General features: G+C 40.8%; 1 protein-coding gene across 3 annotated transcripts in view; it reads left to right on the plus strand.

The window, feature by feature from the left end:
- The window catches only part of sema4f (sema domain, immunoglobulin domain (Ig), transmembrane domain (TM) and short cytoplasmic domain, (semaphorin) 4F), a 245,386-nt gene that overhangs the window by 179,782 nt on the left and 46,520 nt on the right, over positions 1-19,084 (plus strand). For all 3 annotated transcript variants that reach the window (XM_069923461.1, XM_069923464.1, XM_069923462.1), the window contains 4 exons: positions 3,378-3,486; positions 4,299-4,415; positions 9,476-9,621; positions 12,870-13,051. In XM_069923461.1, the coding sequence (XP_069779562.1) occupies positions 3,378-3,486; positions 4,299-4,415; positions 9,476-9,621; positions 12,870-13,051 (554 nt within the window). The remainder of the gene's footprint in view (positions 1-3,377; positions 3,487-4,298; positions 4,416-9,475; positions 9,622-12,869; positions 13,052-19,084) is intronic.

A 19,084-nucleotide genomic window follows, 5' to 3' on the forward strand; every position in this document is an offset into this window, starting at 1 on the left:
CCCTCCCCCACATCAACGTGATCTACTGGGATTGTTGTCTGAAGAGGTCACGCAAAATCATTGAGGACCCCTTCCACCTGCAAACAGCATCTTTCAGCTACTCCCTTCAGGAAAGTACAGGAGGATCAGAGCCAGCACCACCAGGCTGAGAAGCAGCTTCTTCTCACAGACAGTGAGAATACTGAACGACGAAAGGAACTGCTCACACTGACCATCAGAAATTCTCATTCGTACAAAGCAGCCTTTATTTATTTATTTTTGTAGCTATAATACTTGTCTATGTATTATTTGTCTCTATGTGTGTTGTGTCTGGTTGTATGACTGCATGTTTTGCACCGAGGACCGGAAAATGCTGTTTCGTTGGGTTGTACTTGTACAATCAGATGACAATAAAGTTAACTTGAGAAGAGGCTGATTAGGCTGGCATTTCTCTTTGTGGAGCATAGGAGGGTGAACTGATAAGAGTATGTAAAACAATGAGGACCATAGATGGGTCAGGGAATCTAAATCTAGAGGGCATAGATTTAAAGTTAAAGGGGAAGGATTTAAAAGGGGCCTGAGGGGTGCCATTTCACACATAGGGGGTAGAGAGAATAGTAGAGGCAGATGCATGAATAGGAAAGCTGAAGAGGAATATGGGCCTAATATAGGCACTGGAACCAGCATGTACAACTTAGGCTTATTTCCATGCTATAAATATCTATGTCTATGATTTTGTTTAATGGTAGTTCAGGTTTCCGTGCCAAATGGCTATTTTCATTTCTATTTCTTGTGTTCTGTATGTTTCTTAAAATGGGAAAAGTTTTTGAAGTGTACTTAGGCAAATTTTAAAAATTGTTTCAAAGTGGGCAAGGTTCTGAGAAAATGAGTTGGACAGGTGAACAAGTACAAATGAAGGTACATGAAGGAACAGTGGCCATAACAGGAATAGCTGTGACAGATGTGCTTCCATGCACCCTAGAAGGAAGCAAGTTCCAGACTCTTACCACCCACTGGATGGGGAAAAACCTTTCCTCTTCTTCACAATTATTTCTACAGTCATGTGTAGTAAACTGGAATTCACTGTTTATGTATTGCTCAGATGGCCAGCTCCTCCCCTGGCTTCACCCTCACCTAGCTCAATATAAACCCTGTTTTTCCCACCTTACCTCAGATTCACCTGAGGATTATTGTGAGAAACTCAGCTGGTCAAACAGTGTACTTTATATTAGCAAAGATAAAGATACATAACCAACGTTCTGGGCTTGAACCCTTTATCAAGGTATGAGCAGAATGTAGGCAGGCACCCGAACAAAATGATGGGGGGAGGGCATGGAGAGGTGCGTCCCTACCTACTGCTTAGCTCTATTCAGACTGATTCTACTTGATTTTTTTGAACTAAAACCATTCCTCGTATTGTCTTTAATTAATTTATTACACTTTATTTTTAGACGTAGTAACAGTAAAAGGGTCTTCTGGCTCATGAGCCCGTGCCACCCAATTAACTTACAACCCCCATAGATTTTGAAAGGTTGGTGAAAACTGGAGTGCCAGGAGGAAACCCAAGCAGACGTGGGGAGAATGTACAAACTCCTTACAGACAGCGCCGGATTTGACCTTGGGTCGCAAGCACTGTAGTAGCATTGTGCCAACTGCTACACTAACCATACCACTTTATTAATATCAGAGCTTACCCAGTTATTATATCTTTGGTGTATCTTAAAGTTAAAATCCAGGAATATTTAATCCCATTTTGGAGCCACACATATGAAATAGTTGCTAGATCACACCCAGTTATTTTTCTTTGAGCAATTCATTCACCTTTCTTGTTTGCCTTCATTTTTTTTCCTCCCTTTTCTGTACGTTACCCTGTTTACATTCTATTTCTAATTAAGATTGCATGCACTATTCCTTCCAGTTATTGTAAAAACATTTTGATACTTTACATTATTGTCTTGTCTTTTCGAACTTTCTGAATTTCCTCTTATCAGAGGATGCACCCACCCAATTCTTCAGTATGAAGAATTATCCGCAGCTTAATTGTTTATTTTCCTTTTAATTTAAACCTACAGCCCAGCAGCAGGCCCTTCCAACCGATGAGCCTCTGTCCCCCAACTACACAAATAAGCCTACAACCCTCCCGCCCCCATGTTTTTAAAGGGTGGTAGAAAGCCTTCCCAAGATCGTGTTATATGGCGAGCTCTCCACTGGCCACCGTGACAGAGGTGCACCAAAGAAAAGATACAAGGACTGCCTAAAGAAATCTCTTGGTGCCTGCCACATTGACCACCGCCAGTGGGCTGATATCGCCTCAAACCGTGCATCTTGGCGCCTCACAGTTTGGCGGGCAGCAACCTCTTTTGAAGAAGACCGCAGAGCCCACCTCACTGACAAAAGGCAAAGGAGGAAAAACCCAACACCCAACCCCAACCAACCAATTTTCCGCTGCAACCGTGTCTGCCTGTCCCGCATCGGACTTGTCAGCCACAAACGAGCCTGCAGCTGACGTGGACACTTACCCCCTCCATAAATCTTCGTCCGCGAAGCCAAGCCAAAGAAGAAGAAAGTCAGAGCACCTGGAGGAAACCCTCACAGACCCAGTGAGAACAGACAAACTCCTTACAGACAGAGCTGCATTCAAACCTGGGTCTCTGGCACTGTAATAGCTTTGCGCTCAGAAACTAATTCAAACCAGATCAAAGGAAAGCCAATCCCTGTGGAATAACTCTTCACTCTCCCAAATATTGGTTTAATTTCCTAAGTCTGAAATTCTTTTCTTTGGCATCAATCGCTGAGTGACATATTCAGGTTTTATTAACCCAATACCAATGTGTAAGTGACTTAATTTGTAATCCAGAGACGATCACTTCTGTGGTTCTCTTTAGCCTAGACACAATATGCTTGTGTTCTTCCAGCAGATCACCTTTTCTCTCAGAACTACGTTGCTAGTTCCCAAATAGACCCACTACAAGTTCCTTTCGAGCCCCAATAAGATAAAATAATGCCCTGACTGGACAGGGAAGTGCTTGAAACCACAGATGCATCCCCCTACCTATATTACCACCTATTACAATTAAGTATCTTTTCACTCAACCAGTATGAATAGCCGTTTTAGATTCATACAGCCCAGAAACGGGCTAAATAATAAAATAAGTTGAAATGATGCTATTATCTTCTTTAAAAGATAGAGTGGCCAACCCATCTGAAATCAGTTTGCTTGATTGAATGGAGACCCACATCTGTTAAATCCAAAAATAGATGGTTGGGTCAATTTCTCTGAATATTTGACCACAAACCCTGGATGTTTTAAATTACTTGCTGTGCATTTTGTTTTGTTTATTTATGCTCAGCATTTCCTTGTTACTTAATCACCAGCAAAGTGCACTTTTGTATTTCAGAAGGTCTTTGGTTTCGTCAACACAACAGAGAGCAGAATTGAAGGAATGACAAATGGGCGAGGCAAATGTCCATTTGAGCCAAGGCAACCATTTGCAGCAACAATGGCAGGTAAATTTGCGGTTGTAGCGGCTGTGTAGCGGGCCGAGTGGGCACTCAGCGCGGTAATGCGAACCGCCACCGTCAGTGCAGTGCACGGACTTGTCTAAGGGCTGGCATGCTAGAGGTACTGAGTGCTGAGGGACGGCACGTTGATCAGCTGGGTCCCCTGCTGAAAAGCAAGGGACGTTAACAAGTCTCAATTTAAACCTGCTGGTCCCGTGGACCAGCAACTGCCCCTTAACAAGGTCCCACCTTGTCCCGTGGAGCCCAGGACAGGCAGGGAATAAAAGCCGCTTGTAAAGCTTCAATAAACCAGTAATGAGTTGACTAGTTTGGCGTGTGTTTGTATTTCTTTAGTAGCTCTACCGTAGTAGCCGCTACAAGGTAGTGAAATGCTGGACTGAGCATTTTGTTTATGTAAATAATGTTAAAGTCCACTTTCAGTGCTTTTTGTTTACAACTCATTTCTAGCAATTCAATCATATTTAATTTATTTTACATTTTAGACATGCAACACTAATGGGCCCTTCCAGCTCATGACACTGTGGCCGCCCCCAAATACACCAATTAACCTACAAACCCCAATGGAGTGTGGAAGGAAACCAGATCACCCAGAGGAAACCCATGCAGACATGGGGAGATCATAAAAGCTCCTTACAGACAGCGCCGGATTCCAACCCGGGTCGCTGGTCCTGGAATAATGTTCCACTAGGCACATTAAAAATACCTTGTACCTTTTGTACATTTTATAACAGCAGATGTATGTGACTATGTGATTGTGTTGGTAGATATTATTTCTTTCCTCTCCATTTTGTTTCCAGGTGGAATGCTGTTTGCAGCAACACCAGTTGATTTTCAGGGCAAGGATCCAGCTGTGCTCAAGAGTATGTCACAGGGAGAAAAAATCCGCACAGAGGATTCCGTCAAGTGGCTGAGTGGTGAGAATCCATTCATGTTTTCTACCCACTGATAAATGGGAAAGAACACTGACATTAAAAGAACTGCAGCAATTCAATACAATAACATCACCATCTGCTAAGTAACATAATAAAGTAACAAATATAAAAACCGACTGCAAAAGCTTTTATAAATATGTCAAGAGGAAAAGATTGGTGAAATCCAGAGTAGGTCCCCTGCAGTCGGAATCAGGGGAATATATAATGGGGAATAAGGAAATGGCAGACCAATTAAATTCATACTTTAGTTCTGTTTTTACAAGAGAGGATACAAATAATCTCCCAAGGATGTTGGGAAACATAGAGACTAATGCAAGGGAGGAACTGAAAGAAATCAGTATCTCTAAGGACATGGTCTTGGGGAAATTGATGGGATTGAAGGCAGATAAATCCCAAGGGCCTGATAATCTACATCCTAGACTACTTAAGGAAATGGCCATTCAGATAGCAGATGCTTTAAGAATTATTTTCCAGAACTCGATAGACTCAGGATCAGTACCCATGGATTGGAGGGTAGCTAATGTTACCCCACTATTTAAAAAGGGGGGTAGAGAAAAAGTGGGGAATTATAGGCCGGTGAGCCTGACATCAGTAGTGGGCAAAATGATGGAATCCATTATTAAGGATGTAATAGCAGAGCATATGACTAGCAGAGAAGGGATCGGACGGAGTCAACATGGATTTACAAAAGGTAAATTGTGCTTGACAAATCTATTGGAATTCTTTGAGATGGTGACAGGTAAAATAGATGGGGGAGAGCCAGTGGATGTGGTGTACCTGGACTTCCAAAAGGCCTTCGATAAGGTCCCGCATAAACGACTGGCTTCCAAAATCAAGGCTCATGGGATTGGGGGCAAAGTATTGATGTGGATTGAGAATTGGCTGGCAGGTAGAAGACAGAGAGTTGGGATAAATGGCTTGTTTTCTGAGTGGCAGGCGGTGACCAGTGGGGTGCCACAGGGATCTCTGTACTGGGACCCCAGCTGTTCACAATTTAGATCAATGATCTGGATGAGGGGATTGGATGTAATATCTCCAAATTTGCAGATGACACTAAGCTAGGAGGGGTTGTGTGCATGGAAGAGGGGGTCAGGAAGCTCCAGTGTGATTTGGATAAATTGAGGGACTGGGCAGATACATGGCAAATGCACTACAATGTGGATAAATGAGAGGTTATCCACTTTGGTAATACAAACCGGAGGGCAGATTACTGTTTGAATGGCAATAGATTAAGAGATGGGGAAGCGCAGAGAGTCCTAGGGCTACTTGTACATCAGTCTCTGAAGGCGAGCATGCAGGTACAGCAGGCGGTTAAAAAGGCAAATGGTATGTTGGCCTTCATATCAAGAGGGTTTGAGTATAGGAACAAGGATACCTTACTGCAGCTGTACAGGGCCTTGGTGAGACCCCACCTGGACTATTGTGTGCAGTTTTGGTCAACTTATCTAAGGAAGGATGTTCTTGCAATGGAGGGAGTGCAGAGGCGATTCACCAGGCTGATACCTGGAATGGCAGGAATAACTTATGAGGAAAGAATGCGCAAATTGGGATTGTACTCGCTGGAGTTTAGAAGATTGAGAGGGGATCTCATAGAGACCTATAAAATTCTGGCAGGACTGGACAGAATGGATGCAGATGGGATGTTTCCAAGGATGGGAAAATCCAGAACCCGGGGCCATGGTTTGAGGATAATAGGCAAACCATTTAGGACCGAGATGAGGAGGAATTTCTTTACCCAGAGGGTGGTGAATCTGTGGAATTCATTGCCACAGAGGACAGTAGAGGCAGGTTCATTAAATATATTGAAGAGGGAATTAGATCTATTTCTTCAGTATAAGGGTATTAAAGGTTACGGAGAGAAGGCGGGGACAGGGTACTGAACTTTAAGATCAGCCATGATCTCGTTGAATGGCGGAGCAGGCTCGAAGGGTCGAATGACCTACTCCTGCTCCTATCTTCTATGTTTCTATGTTTTCTATGTTTCTAAATGTAATTATGAAGAAACATTGAAGAAGAACAGATTAAATAAATAATTAATCAAGGAGGAATTGAGTATTTACTGTAAGTTATATGGCCTGTCAATTTAATTCTAGGTCCTCTCCCCTGTATGATGTGCTATGGCAAATTGGATCCAAAATTGGCTTGGCAATAGGAGACAGACTGATACTAGCGGGTTGTTTTAATGATTGGATGCCCGTGACACCAGGGATTGGTGCTGAGACCGTTGCTCTTTATAATGTATGTGTATGTTCCAACATATTTGTCGATGAGGCTAAGAGTCGTGCATCTGTGAGAGTGTGGACATTAATTCGAGGGTACAGGGTGATATTGATTTGTGGGTGAAATTGGCTGAGAAGTGACAACTGTTCAAACCTGATAAATTTGCCATAGTGTATTTTTGGAGCACTAATGAGGCTGGAACCTTCACCATAAATGGTAAGGTTCCAAGGAGCTCTGATGAATGGGGTCCTTTTTTTTGAGGCAACAAGTTTATTTCCAAATTACAGAAAGTGGATTTTATAACAGATTCAAAGTGCATTTTCAACTTGCAAAACCCTGCTGCCAAACATTTAGAAAGCTTGGCATTTAAAGATATGTTTGGAGCAGCAACTAAAAAATAAAAAAATCTGTGTTCTACAATCCACAAATGAATATAACAAATGGCAAACTATTGAGAATTAAATAAAAGTCACCTTGAACTATGTTCAGTTTTATCAGTAGAGGAATGGGGTCCTTGATGTGCAGTGGAGTTAGATAACATGGCAAAGAAGGCATGTGGGATTCATGATCAAACAGTCAAACCTCTGCTAGAGTACAGTGTGTATTTCTGATCACGATACTATAGGAAAGATGTTTTCTTGAACGGGTGTAAAAAGAGATTCACCAGGATATTACCTGGATTGGAGCATTTCTGTTCTGAGGAAAGATGAGAGGTTGCATCTTTTCCCAGGAGCAGAGGAGGGCAGTTCAGTGTCAAATAAAATTTTGACATTTTGCTATAGCCATTGTTAAAGTATTGTGATAATCACACAAAGCAGTATTCAAGACTTCAGGTAAGAAATACAAAGTGCTGAAGGAGCTTAGCAGGCCAGGCAGCATCCGTGGTAAAATAATAACAGGGAAGGGGGAAGACCACAGGCTGGCAGGTGACAGGTCAGCGGACTTTTTGGTTGAAATATCTTGAAGTTTCATTAATCTCTATGCATTTAAGGGATCACACTAGTATAAATTTCAATACATTATGAATCTAATGATGGCTGTTGACAGGAATAAATAAGATCAGTGTGCACTGCAAAGTCGCGCACTAGTCTTCGACGAAAGCTTGAGATTTTTGTCGAATGGTATGCTTTGGATGTCACGTCCTGCTGTTCACTCAATTCAAATAGTTTAATTGCTGGTTGGATTGGACTGGCAAAGAACCCAAGCAGAGAAGTACTGAGGACATAATATGATAGAGTGTCACTTTCAGGGTTTCCCACCATCTGTGACAATACTGCCTTTCATTTGTGGGTGCAGATATTGCCACACTATGCAAATCTTCTTGGCATCTTGCATAAGGACTGAATGAGCCATTTAAAGTTTAAAGGAGCCACAATTCTTCCTTGAACCTTGTAAATTAAAAACAAAACTGTACAGTGGAGTCCAGTGTCCACAATGGGCACTGCCAGACTTGAGCCTTTTGCAGGCAAACTCTTAAGCTATCTGAATGCTCCCCAGCACTTTTCCCCTCCTGGATTGTATTGTCTGCTTGAGGTATGTTAGCATCCCTAACTGTAGAACGCAGCTTCTGAGTTGGAATGAGGTGTTGTCGAAAGAACATTAAAAAGCTTGCAAGTAAAGAGTAACAATTAGTAAGGCTTCAATGCCCAGATCACTTGTTACATACACTTGGCTTGATTCACCCTGCAGATGATTCCTGTTACAGATAATTGCCCCAACTCCTCAGCATTTCATTTGGAAATAAAGCACCTATCCAACCTTGACTCAAACATTCAAAGACCCATCACTCATTACACCTGGAGTCTTAAATGTTCCAACAGATCTGACTCTACTTATAGACAGTTCTATATAGATACAGAAAGCAAGCTACTGCAATTTGAGCTGAATCCCAAAGGTGCAATATGCACAAATGAAGATGAGGTTATGTTCTTCAATGTTGCTTTGGGCCTTTCTGTAATAGTGCAGGATGCCACAGACAGAAATGTTGGACTGGGAATAGGATGGAGAATTAAAATGTTAGGCAGCAGACTGCTCACAGTAACCTTACAAACTGGACACAGACTTCCCAAAATGCTGTCATTTGGGTTCCTGACTGCAAAGAAGGTAACATTGTGGTACACTCAAATGGATCTTGGGGTCCAAGGCCATAGATCCCTTAAGGATGCCACACAAGTTGATAGGGTGGTTAAGAAGGAGTATGATGTGCTGGCCTTCATTTGTCAGGGGATTGAATTCAAGAGTCATGAGGTAATGTTGCAGCTCTGTAAAAATCTGGTTAGAACACGCTTGGAATATTGTTCAATCCTGGTTGCAACATTACCAGGAGGCTGTAAAAGCTTTAGAGAGGCTGCAGAGGAGATTTACCAACCAACCAATTTTCCCTTGCAACCGCTGCAATCGTGTCTGCCTGTCCCGCATCGGACTTGTCAGCCACAAACGAGCCTGCAGCTGACGTGGACTTTTTACCCCCTCCATAAATCTTCGTCCGCGAAGCCAAGCCAAAGAAGAAGACCTGTATTGGAGAACACGTCTTATGAAGCAAGGATGACAGAACTAGGGTTTTATTGGAGCAATGAAGAATGAGAGGTGACTTAATAGAGGTATGTAAGATTATGAGGGGCTTAGACAGGGTGGACAGCCAGCACCTTTTGGGGTGACAACAGCAAATACCAGAGGACATTGTTCAAGGTTCGACTATTCTTGGAATATTGATTCATAAATTACCTAATGTTAACATATTCTATTTCATTACATATATTTTCAGTAAACAACCACTTTTTTCATTTATATTGACAATCATTTAATTTCCTCCTTCCTCTTAGATCCAAAGTTTGTGGCGTCAACGTTTATCAGAGAAAATAAGGGAAGTGATGATGATGACAAACTTTACTTCTTCTTTAGTGAGACTGCCCGGGAATTTGAGTACTACAAGACAGTGCGAGTTCCAAGGGTGGCCCGTGTTTGTAAGGTCAGTTTTGGAACCCTCCAAACCCTTTAAGTCCTATTGGAGTAGGTGACACATGCATCAGACCACTGTCTCTTGGATTATTATTGATTTCATTGCACAGGAGATCTCCCTTGCACAACCTCCAACTTTATAGTACACCAACTCTGCACTACCTGCTTCTACCACTTATCCATGATCCACAAAGATGACTGTCCTTGGTGCATGCTCTTGCCCACCAAACTTATCTCTTCATACCTTGACCTTAACCTATCTCATTTTGTGCTGTTCATTCCCACCTCCATCCAGAACACCACTTATGACCTCCACCATTTTTGACCATTTCCAATTCCCTGGGTCCAGCTATCTCCTATTTACCATGGATGTCCAGTTTCTATACACTGGGAATGTGGTTAAAGGATAGCAGATAGAATTTAACTTGACGTGCAAAGTGTTGAACTTTAGTAGGTCAAATTAGGCCTTGGCTTGCATAATAAATGATAGGGCCATGGAGGAGAGTGTTGTAGAACAAATACATATAGGGGTACAGGTACATAGTTCCATGAAAGTGGTATTGTAGTAGACAAGATCCCATGTAATGGGATCCCACCATCAGCTACATCTCCCATAAACACATCCCCCTCACCCCACCGCTTCTGATTTTTGAGGGCCCATCTGATACCTTCTGATTTGCGTTTCTTTCCAAGCATTCCGTTCCTTCTGCTGGCACTTTACACTGCAACTGGTAGAGGTGCAATATCTGAACACTTGTTCTCTACATTTCCAACCTCACCATAATCCAGGGCCCGAAACAACCTTTCCATGAGAGCCACTTTCATGTAGACTTCTCCAATTTCAAATGTTGCACTTGGTTCTTGCATTGTGATCACTTCTATATTAGCGAAACCATGAAGCAACTTTTGGGGAACTTTATCCACAAGGGCCACTTTGACCTCCTATTTGCATGCCACTAACCTGCAGAAGCCTTTTAGAAACTGTTTAGTTTGCAAGGAAGATTCCCGTGTTATTTTATATATGTTAGGAGCAGGAGGATAGCTAGGGAAAAGATAAGTTAATTTGAAGGATGGAGAATTTGTGCCAAGAGCCAGAACAAGTGGGTCAGTTAATAAGTGTTTTGTATCAGTGTTCACCAAAGAGAAGGACTGAAAAATGTTAAGAATAGGGAAGGATATGTTGACAGACTAAGATTTAATGATTATGAAGGATGAGGTATTGGGTGCCTTGAGAAACATTAAGATGGTCTTAGAACTGAAGGACATATATTTAAAGGGAAAGATTTAGGAAGGACCTGAGAGGATTTTTTTTTAAAACTCAAGAGGATGGTCTGCATTTGGAATGAGATACCAGAGAAAACTGGTAAAATCATTAATGAGACATTGGACAGATTTATAGATCAAGGAAGGAAGGATATAGACCAAATGCAGGCAAATGGGATTAGTCCAGAAAACCATATTGCTCGGCATGGACTGGTTGGGCCAAATGGCCTGTTGTAGGTTGTCTGAAGTTGTGGATTGTGAGGATAGATGTAAAATTATAAAGGAGACTATAGATCATTTGGACATTTTTCTGGAGAAATGGCACATGGCTTATTCCTGATTGGTGTGAAATGCTGCAATTTGAGAAGTCAAATAAGAAATGAGTGTGTGTAGTAAATTGTAGGAGTCTCAGGATCATAGACTTATAGGAGCATCTCAGGATACAAGTTTATAGCTCCCTGAAAGAACATGGAACAAAGAATGGTAACAAAAAAGGATACAGTGGTAAAGAAGACATGGCATATTTACCTTAATTGAATATAAAAGTTGGGAAATCATGTTGCAGTTGCATAAAATTTTAGTTGGTCCACATTGTGTGCAGTTCTGGTCACTACATTACAGGAAGAATGTGCGGTGACTTTTGAAGAGGTGCAGAAGAGGTTCACCAAGGTGATGCAAGGATTGGACTGTGTTAGATATAAGGAGTGTTTGGACAAAATTAGGTTTGTTTGGAGTCCTGTATGGTGACCTGGTAGAAGGATGTAAAATTAGGAGGTTATGGGGAGAAAGCCAGACAGTGGGGCTGAGTGGGAAAATGGATCAGCTCATGATTAAATGGTTGGGCAGACCCGATGGGATGAATAACCTATTTCTGCTCCTTTGTTTTATGGAGTGGCCTAGGGTGGAAATGTCAAATATCAGAGAGCAGAAGATTAAGGTGAGAGTGGGAACATTTAAAAAAGGTTTGTGAGGCAAGTTTTATTTTTCATGAAAACCTTGCCAGGCGAGATGGTAGAAACCCATGTGATAGCAATGTGTAAGAAGCATTTAGACAGATGGACGAACAGGCAGGGAATGGAGGAATGCGCAGGCAGATAGGATGCAGAGACTTGACCTGAAACCTTAACCTCGGCTCCACAGATGCTAGCTGGCCTATTGTGTTTCTTCAAGAGCTCTTTTTTCTTTGCTGGGGGTAGTTTAATTTGGCATCATACTCCATGCAGACATGGTAGGCCGAAGGACCTGTGCCTGTTCTGTGCGTTTCTATGTTTTATGTTCATACAAAGTCCTGAAGAGTCTTGACAGGATTGGACAATTTGTAACTCGGAGTCACTGTTTAAAAAATAAAGGTTACCCATGTAAGACTGAGTCAAAGTTTTTTCCTTTCCAAGGATAATGACCTTTTGGAATTCTCTTCCTGAAAGGGTAGTGGAGGCAGATTCTTTCTAATTCAATACTTGATGTACAATGGAATGAATGGTTACTACAAGTGGATGGGAATGTGTACCTGAGGTTATAATAAGATCTTATCAAATGGCAAAGCTGACTTAAGAGGCTATGTCACCTACTCCAAAATTCATACATTCGTACCTAAATTTTCTCCAGTGCTGTAAAAAGGCATTGATCATTGCACAGCTACATCATTTTAATTTTACTTCCTATTTTTAGACCAATTACATAACATCATGACACTTTACTCTTCAGTATTTTATTCTGTATTTGTCCCAAGGTCCCTTCTCTTATTTTCGATTAGGATTGAAATCTTGTTCTTTTTGATCCTTAAAGTCTTTTATTACATTTTAATAACTCAAAAGAACATAGTGTTAGGAGTATGTAATTTAACCCTTTGAGTCCATGCTCCAATTCAATGAGATAACAGATAATCTGTCATTTAAGTTCACATCCTCTTACCTGTACTCTATAATAACCTAAAAAGATTTATCAATTTTGTGACCTTGTACTGCAATCCATCTTAATAAATGTTTATTTATTTAGGGAGATATTGGTGGCCAGAAGACACTTCAGAAGAAATGGACCTCATTCCTTAAAGCTCGTTTGGTGTGCTCTGATGAAGGCAATGAGATGTATTTTGATAAGATTCATGATGTATTTACCCTGCAGTTTGATCCAAATGATGCAGAATCCACTGTCTTCTATGGAGTCTTTTCTACAAGGTGGTAAGTAAATGCTCTCTTAGATTATGAACTCATTTTCCCGCAACTCATCTTCTAATCAAATCGCAAGGACAACGTCACATCCTTATCCACGTTCAATATATTTTCTCCATCATTTCTACTTTCCACAAGATTAAAAGGTAAAGGCTTTAGTCCTATTTAATTTGTATTTGGTGTATTATAAGCTGCATGTGATGGTTTTTATCCTCTCAGGGAAGTTGAGTATTGCATTTTCGTAACCTCCATAAATGCCTGTTAAATCAAGCACTGTTGCTTTAATATGGGGAGGAGGCGTTTATCTTAAATTTATGCAGAGAAAAATTAGTTTGGACTTTAAGAGAATTTTTTTCATCCAATGAGGTTGGTGGGATCTGGAACAGTTTGACTAACAAATTAGTTTATAGTGAAACCCTCTTCACATTGAAATATTAGCTGGATATGAGCTTGACCTGCTACTACCAAGCAGGGTATCGGCCGTGACCTGAGTGGGATCAGGGTGCGTCATCGACTTGAATGACATTCTCCATTGTGGTGTGTTTTTAACAATCTGTGAAATGTGTTGTTCCACAAAGGATTGTTTCAATGTAGATAAAGTTTTAGGCAATTCATTCTCAGGGTGTGTTCTATAAATCAGCATTACACGTGTAATGTGGTAAGGCAGTTGGTTGAATTGCTTGAGAAAGCTCTCACATTCTATGCATACTTTTCGAGTACAGTTTTTGTTCACTGCCTGGGCCGCAGGAAATAGAATCTCAGGGTTGTATGTGATGTCGTTAAATCAACTCGGCCAATAAATCTGAACTTTGAATTATTTTTCCTGGAGTGTTGTGGGTGCTCAAGATGAAGCCATGTGCATCAGCAAACTCCAAGAATTGAGAAATAGAAGTGAGGGAGATGTTTAGACATCATATTTAATAGTGGAGAATAACTTGATGAATGCATGGCTTCTGTTTATGTTCACAATTCAGTTCAAAGATTAATATTTAGACATTATGGAGATGTTGCTCCTATCACGATTTTTTGTGATGTGAGATAGTTTTTCTCCATTGAATGTTGTAAGCGGAGATACTTTTGTACAGGATGTTCTCTCATGTTAAGCCATTTTTATCAGTAATGACAAAGTGATCCATGGCTTTTATTTAACAGCTGGAGCCAACTTTGGACTAAAGGGATACAAGTAGCATGTGCAAGAGAAACAACAAAAGTCAATTTTTACTTTTTTGTCCAAAAAGAATTCCTTTCAAGTCCAATAAGGATTTCTGACCCAGTATGTGGGCAACTGACTGGAGCTAATATTGGTAATGAACCTGTTCAGTGGCAGATCTCTCAGTGGAGTATTTCAGTGATACCACCACTCTCTGAGCTTTAGAATAGCTATGGACAAGGATAAAATCAGACAAAATGGTAAAAGTGTTTAATTGGGGAAGGCAAATTACAATGGGATAAGGTAGGATTGAGGGAGAGTAAATTGGGAACAAATGTTCATGGAAGAAAGGACAGAAGTAATGTGGGGGATGTTTAGGGACCACCTGTGTGGATTTCTTGATAGGTTTGTCCCAGTGAGACAGGGAAGGAAAAGGGAACCGTGGTTCACGAAACGGGTGAGGCAGCTAGTCAAGAGGAAGAAGAAAGTATACATTAGATTTAGGAAGCAGCAAACGGGAAGGGCTCATGAGAATTATATGAAAGCCAGGAAGGAACTTAAGCAAGGATTTAGCAAAGATCAAAAGGGCCATGAGAAGGCCTTGGCAAGTAGGATTAATGAGAACCCCAAGGTGTTTTATGTGTACATGAAGAACAGAAGGATGACGAGAGGATAGTCAGCATGGCTCTGAGGGCAAGGTTGTGCCTCACGAGCTTAATTAAGTTCTTTGATGAAGTTACAAAAGAAATGACAGTAGGGTGGTAGATGTGGTGTATATAGATTTTAGTAAGGCATTTGATGGCCCGCACAAGACCCATTCAGAAACTCATGAGGAATGGGATTCATAGAACCGTAGCTCAGATCCAAAATTGGCTTGCCTGTAGAAAGAGTAGTAGTGGGCAGAAACTATTCTGTCCGGAGGTCAGTGTCTAATGGAGTTCCACATGGATCTGTTCTGTGGTACCCCTGCTCTTTGTGATTTTTAATAAATGACCCAGATGAAGAAGTGGAAGTATGGGTTAATAAGATTTTAGATGATACAAAGATTGGCAGAGTTGTGGATAGTGCTGACCAGGGTCAGTGGCAGAACAAGTCTAATCGGGGGGCATTAGGGTAACCGCAGATGGGGGCACAATATGACATTCGAAGACTCGCTCAGTGAGGGAGGGTGGGGGGTGATGAACCTCTTCTATGCAATGATGTCATACTTCCCTCTCCCTCCCTCCGACGTAACAGACAAATGCGCTACTTGTATCACGTGGAGATTAGTGATGCTAGTGATTTGGGTGGATGACACAATAACTCATTTTAGGGTGACACTGCCCATGAATGCCCTCCCTTGGCACCAGCCATTGTGTTGAGGATTGTAGTAGATTACAAAAGGATATAGACAGAATGCAGAGTTGGGGGGAAAAATGGCAGATGGAGTTCAATCCGGAAAAGTGTGAGGTGATGCATTTTGGAAGGACTGACTTGAAGGCTTAGTGCAGGGTTAATGATCAGATGCTTAACATTGTGGCAGAACAGAGGGACCTTAGGTTCCAAATCCATATATCTCTTTCTGACGCGGGTATCGTGAATTAGGAAAGGGTTTAATAAATGGGAATATTAGGGAAATGGATAGGGTTCATGGAAAAAGATGGTGCAGAAGGAATTCAGGGTTTTCCCCAATCAGAAGCCCTGGATAAACAATGAAATTTGGAACCTGCTGAGAGCCAGATTGCAGACATTTTAGTCCAGAGATCCAGATCAATATAGAAGTTGCAGAAATGACCTGCGAAAAGCTGTCTCCTTGGCGAAGTGGAGATTCCAGATGAAAATGGAAACAACAAGGGACACCTAACAGCTGTGGCAGGCCCTAAATGCCAAACCTGCTACAAAACTAAATTAATTGTAGTAGAAGACGGCAAAGTTTCACTTCCAGAGGAACTCAATGCCTTCTATACCCGAATTAATGACAGTAACAGTGAAGAACCACACCTTTGCACCCCCATGTCCCCTGTGGATCCCATCCTGTCCGTATCTGAGGATGACATCTGTACTGTATCCGAGGAAAACTTCTGGCCTGAATGGAGAACCTGGCCGAGTATTTAAAATCGGTGCTGACCAACTTACTCGGTGTATTCACAGATATCTCTAATATCTCACTCCAGTAGGGTATGGTACCCACCTGTTTCAAACAGGTGTCAATCATACTAGTGGCCAAGAAGAGTGTAGTCACCTGTCTTCATGACTATCGATGAGTAGCATTTACATCAACATTGATGAAGTGTTGAGGAGGAATCACATGATGGAGTAGTGGCTGGTAGGGGAATACCAACCCTATCCAGAAAAGAAGAAATAAAGTGAAGAAAATACAAAGTTCAAGAAATACAAAATATAACAAATAAAAAATAAAGTTGTAGAGAAACGAAAGAAAATGGCACCCAAGAAGGAAAAAGTAAAAACAACGGGAAAAAAAGAAAAGACACCAGAAGAGAAAGGAGAAGGCCTTACCTGCATGAAGAATCAGGGAGCCGTCGTGGAGAAGAGAGACTGTTTTCCGAGGTTGGTGACGACCTCGCAGAGTCGCGACCCCCCCGACCACTGGACTGCAAAAATGGCTCTCTGAGCCAAACAAGAGTGCGCAGTGCACTTACTAAGGAGAAGGAGAACAGCGATGGGAGGGGGGCTCAGCTGAGGAGCGGGCAAACACAACGCGACCAGCTGAGACACCAGGGCTCTCAGCTGGAAGAAGAGGAAAGTGACAGAAAAGGGAGTGAAAGGAAAGAAGAGCAGCACCAGGAGCCCAACAGATGAGCAGCCCAGAAGAAGAGGACCAACAGCAAGAAGCCAAGCAAGAAAAAGCCTAGCAAAATGAGACAAGCAACTCATCAGGAAAGTCAGAAGAGACACAGATACAAGGAAGAGAAGAAGAAAACACAAACACAGGTGCAGACACAGAAGAAGAGGAAGAAGACCAAGATCTGCACAGAGAAATACAAGGTAAAACAGATGGACAGAATATAGATAAAGTTTTTTTTCAAGAACAAATGAGAGAATTAAAAGAATGGTTGGCATGAGAATTTAGTGAAATTAAAAGAAAAATGAAAAGTACAGAAGAAAAAGTGAGTAGAAAGGAGCTGGTCATGACAGAAATGGGGAAAAGAGTAGAAAATGTGAAAGAACGAGAAATAGCTGTAGAAATGGAAGTGAACGACTTAAGAAAATTGGAAGAAAGTGACAAAAAAGTTAAAGAGTCACAGGAATTGTTAGCTCAGAAAATTGATATGTTGGAAAATTATAGTAGGCGAAACAACATCAAAATAGTGGGCCTAAAGGAAGATGAAGAAGGCACAGATATGAAGGAATTTATAAAAGAATGGATCCCAAAGGTCCTGGGATTGACAGAAATGCAGGAAGGAATGGAAATCGAAAGGGCACACAGAACAATAGCCCCGAAACCACAGATACATCAAAAACCAAGATCTGTTTTAGTAAAATTTTTGAGATGTACAACAAAATAAAATATACTGGACCGGGCAAGGAATAAAATTAGAGAATACAAAAAACCATTGGAATACAAGGGTCAAAGATTATTTTTTTTACCCAGACATAAGTTTTGAACTCTTAAAGAAGAGGAAGGAGTTTAATACAGCAAAATCAATCCTATGGAAAAAAGGTTATAATGAACCAGAAAGAAGAAACCCAAAATTTGCCAGATTCATGTAAGTCAGCAATAATTGTAGTAATACCAAAGACGGGGAAGGATCCACTAACACCAGCATCATATAGACCAATATCTCTACTTAATTCAGATTATAAAATAATAGCAAAATTATTAGCAAACGGATTGGCTGATTGTGTACCAAAAATAGTAAAACAAGATCAAACTGGATTTATTAAGAAAAGATGAACAGCGGATAATGTCTGTAAATTTATTAATTTAATTCATGCAGTTCAAGGAACTAAGATGCCAACAGTGGCTGTTGCTTTAGAGGCAGAAAAAGCCTTTGATGGGGTAGAATGGAATTATTTATTCAAAGTATTACAGAAGTTCAATCTACCAGAAAAATATATTAATTGGATTAAAGCATTATATAATGGACCATTGGTGAAGGTAACAGTAAATGGATATGTATCAAACCAATTTAAATTAAATAGGTCAACTAGGCAGGGATGTCCATTATCTCCCTCACTGTTCATTTTAGCAATAGAAACATTGGCAGAACTGATAAGAACAGAAAATAAAATAAAAGGGATAAAAATAAAGGAGAAGGAGTATAAAATCAGTTTATTTGCAGATGACATCATAGTATACTTAACAGAACCAGAAATATCAATAAAAGAACTACATAAGAAATTGAAGGAGTACGGAGAAATATCAGGGTACAAGATCAACACAAATAAAAGTGAAGCGATGCAAATGAGTAATGTGGATTATACAGAATTTAAAAAAGAATCACCATTTAAATGGCAAACACAAGCAATCCGATACCTAGGTATTAGGTTAGATAATAATTTAAGCCACTTGTACAAATTAAATTATCAGCCACTAATAAAGAAATTGCAGGAAGACTTAGAACATTGGAAAGAATTACCGCTAACGTTGTTCGGGAGGGTAAATTGCATTAAAATTAATGTCTTCCCAAGGATACAATACTTATTTCAATCGTTACCAATTCCCTTAACAAAGAAATTCTTTAATGAACTAAAGAGAATAATAAGGAAATTTTTGTGGAAAGAGGGAAACCGAGGGTAGCATTAGATAAATTAACAGAGAGGTACAACCAAGGTGATTTGCAGTTACCAAACTTTAAAAATCATTATAGAGCAGCACAATTAAGGTATTTATCAGATTTTTATCAGACAAGGGAAAAACCATATTGGACTAAGATCGAGCTAGGTAAAAT

This window comes from Narcine bancroftii, chromosome 3 (assembly GCF_036971445.1).
Source record: "Narcine bancroftii isolate sNarBan1 chromosome 3, sNarBan1.hap1, whole genome shotgun sequence".
In the NCBI taxonomy this organism is placed as follows: Eukaryota; Metazoa; Chordata; class Chondrichthyes; order Torpediniformes; family Narcinidae; genus Narcine; species Narcine bancroftii.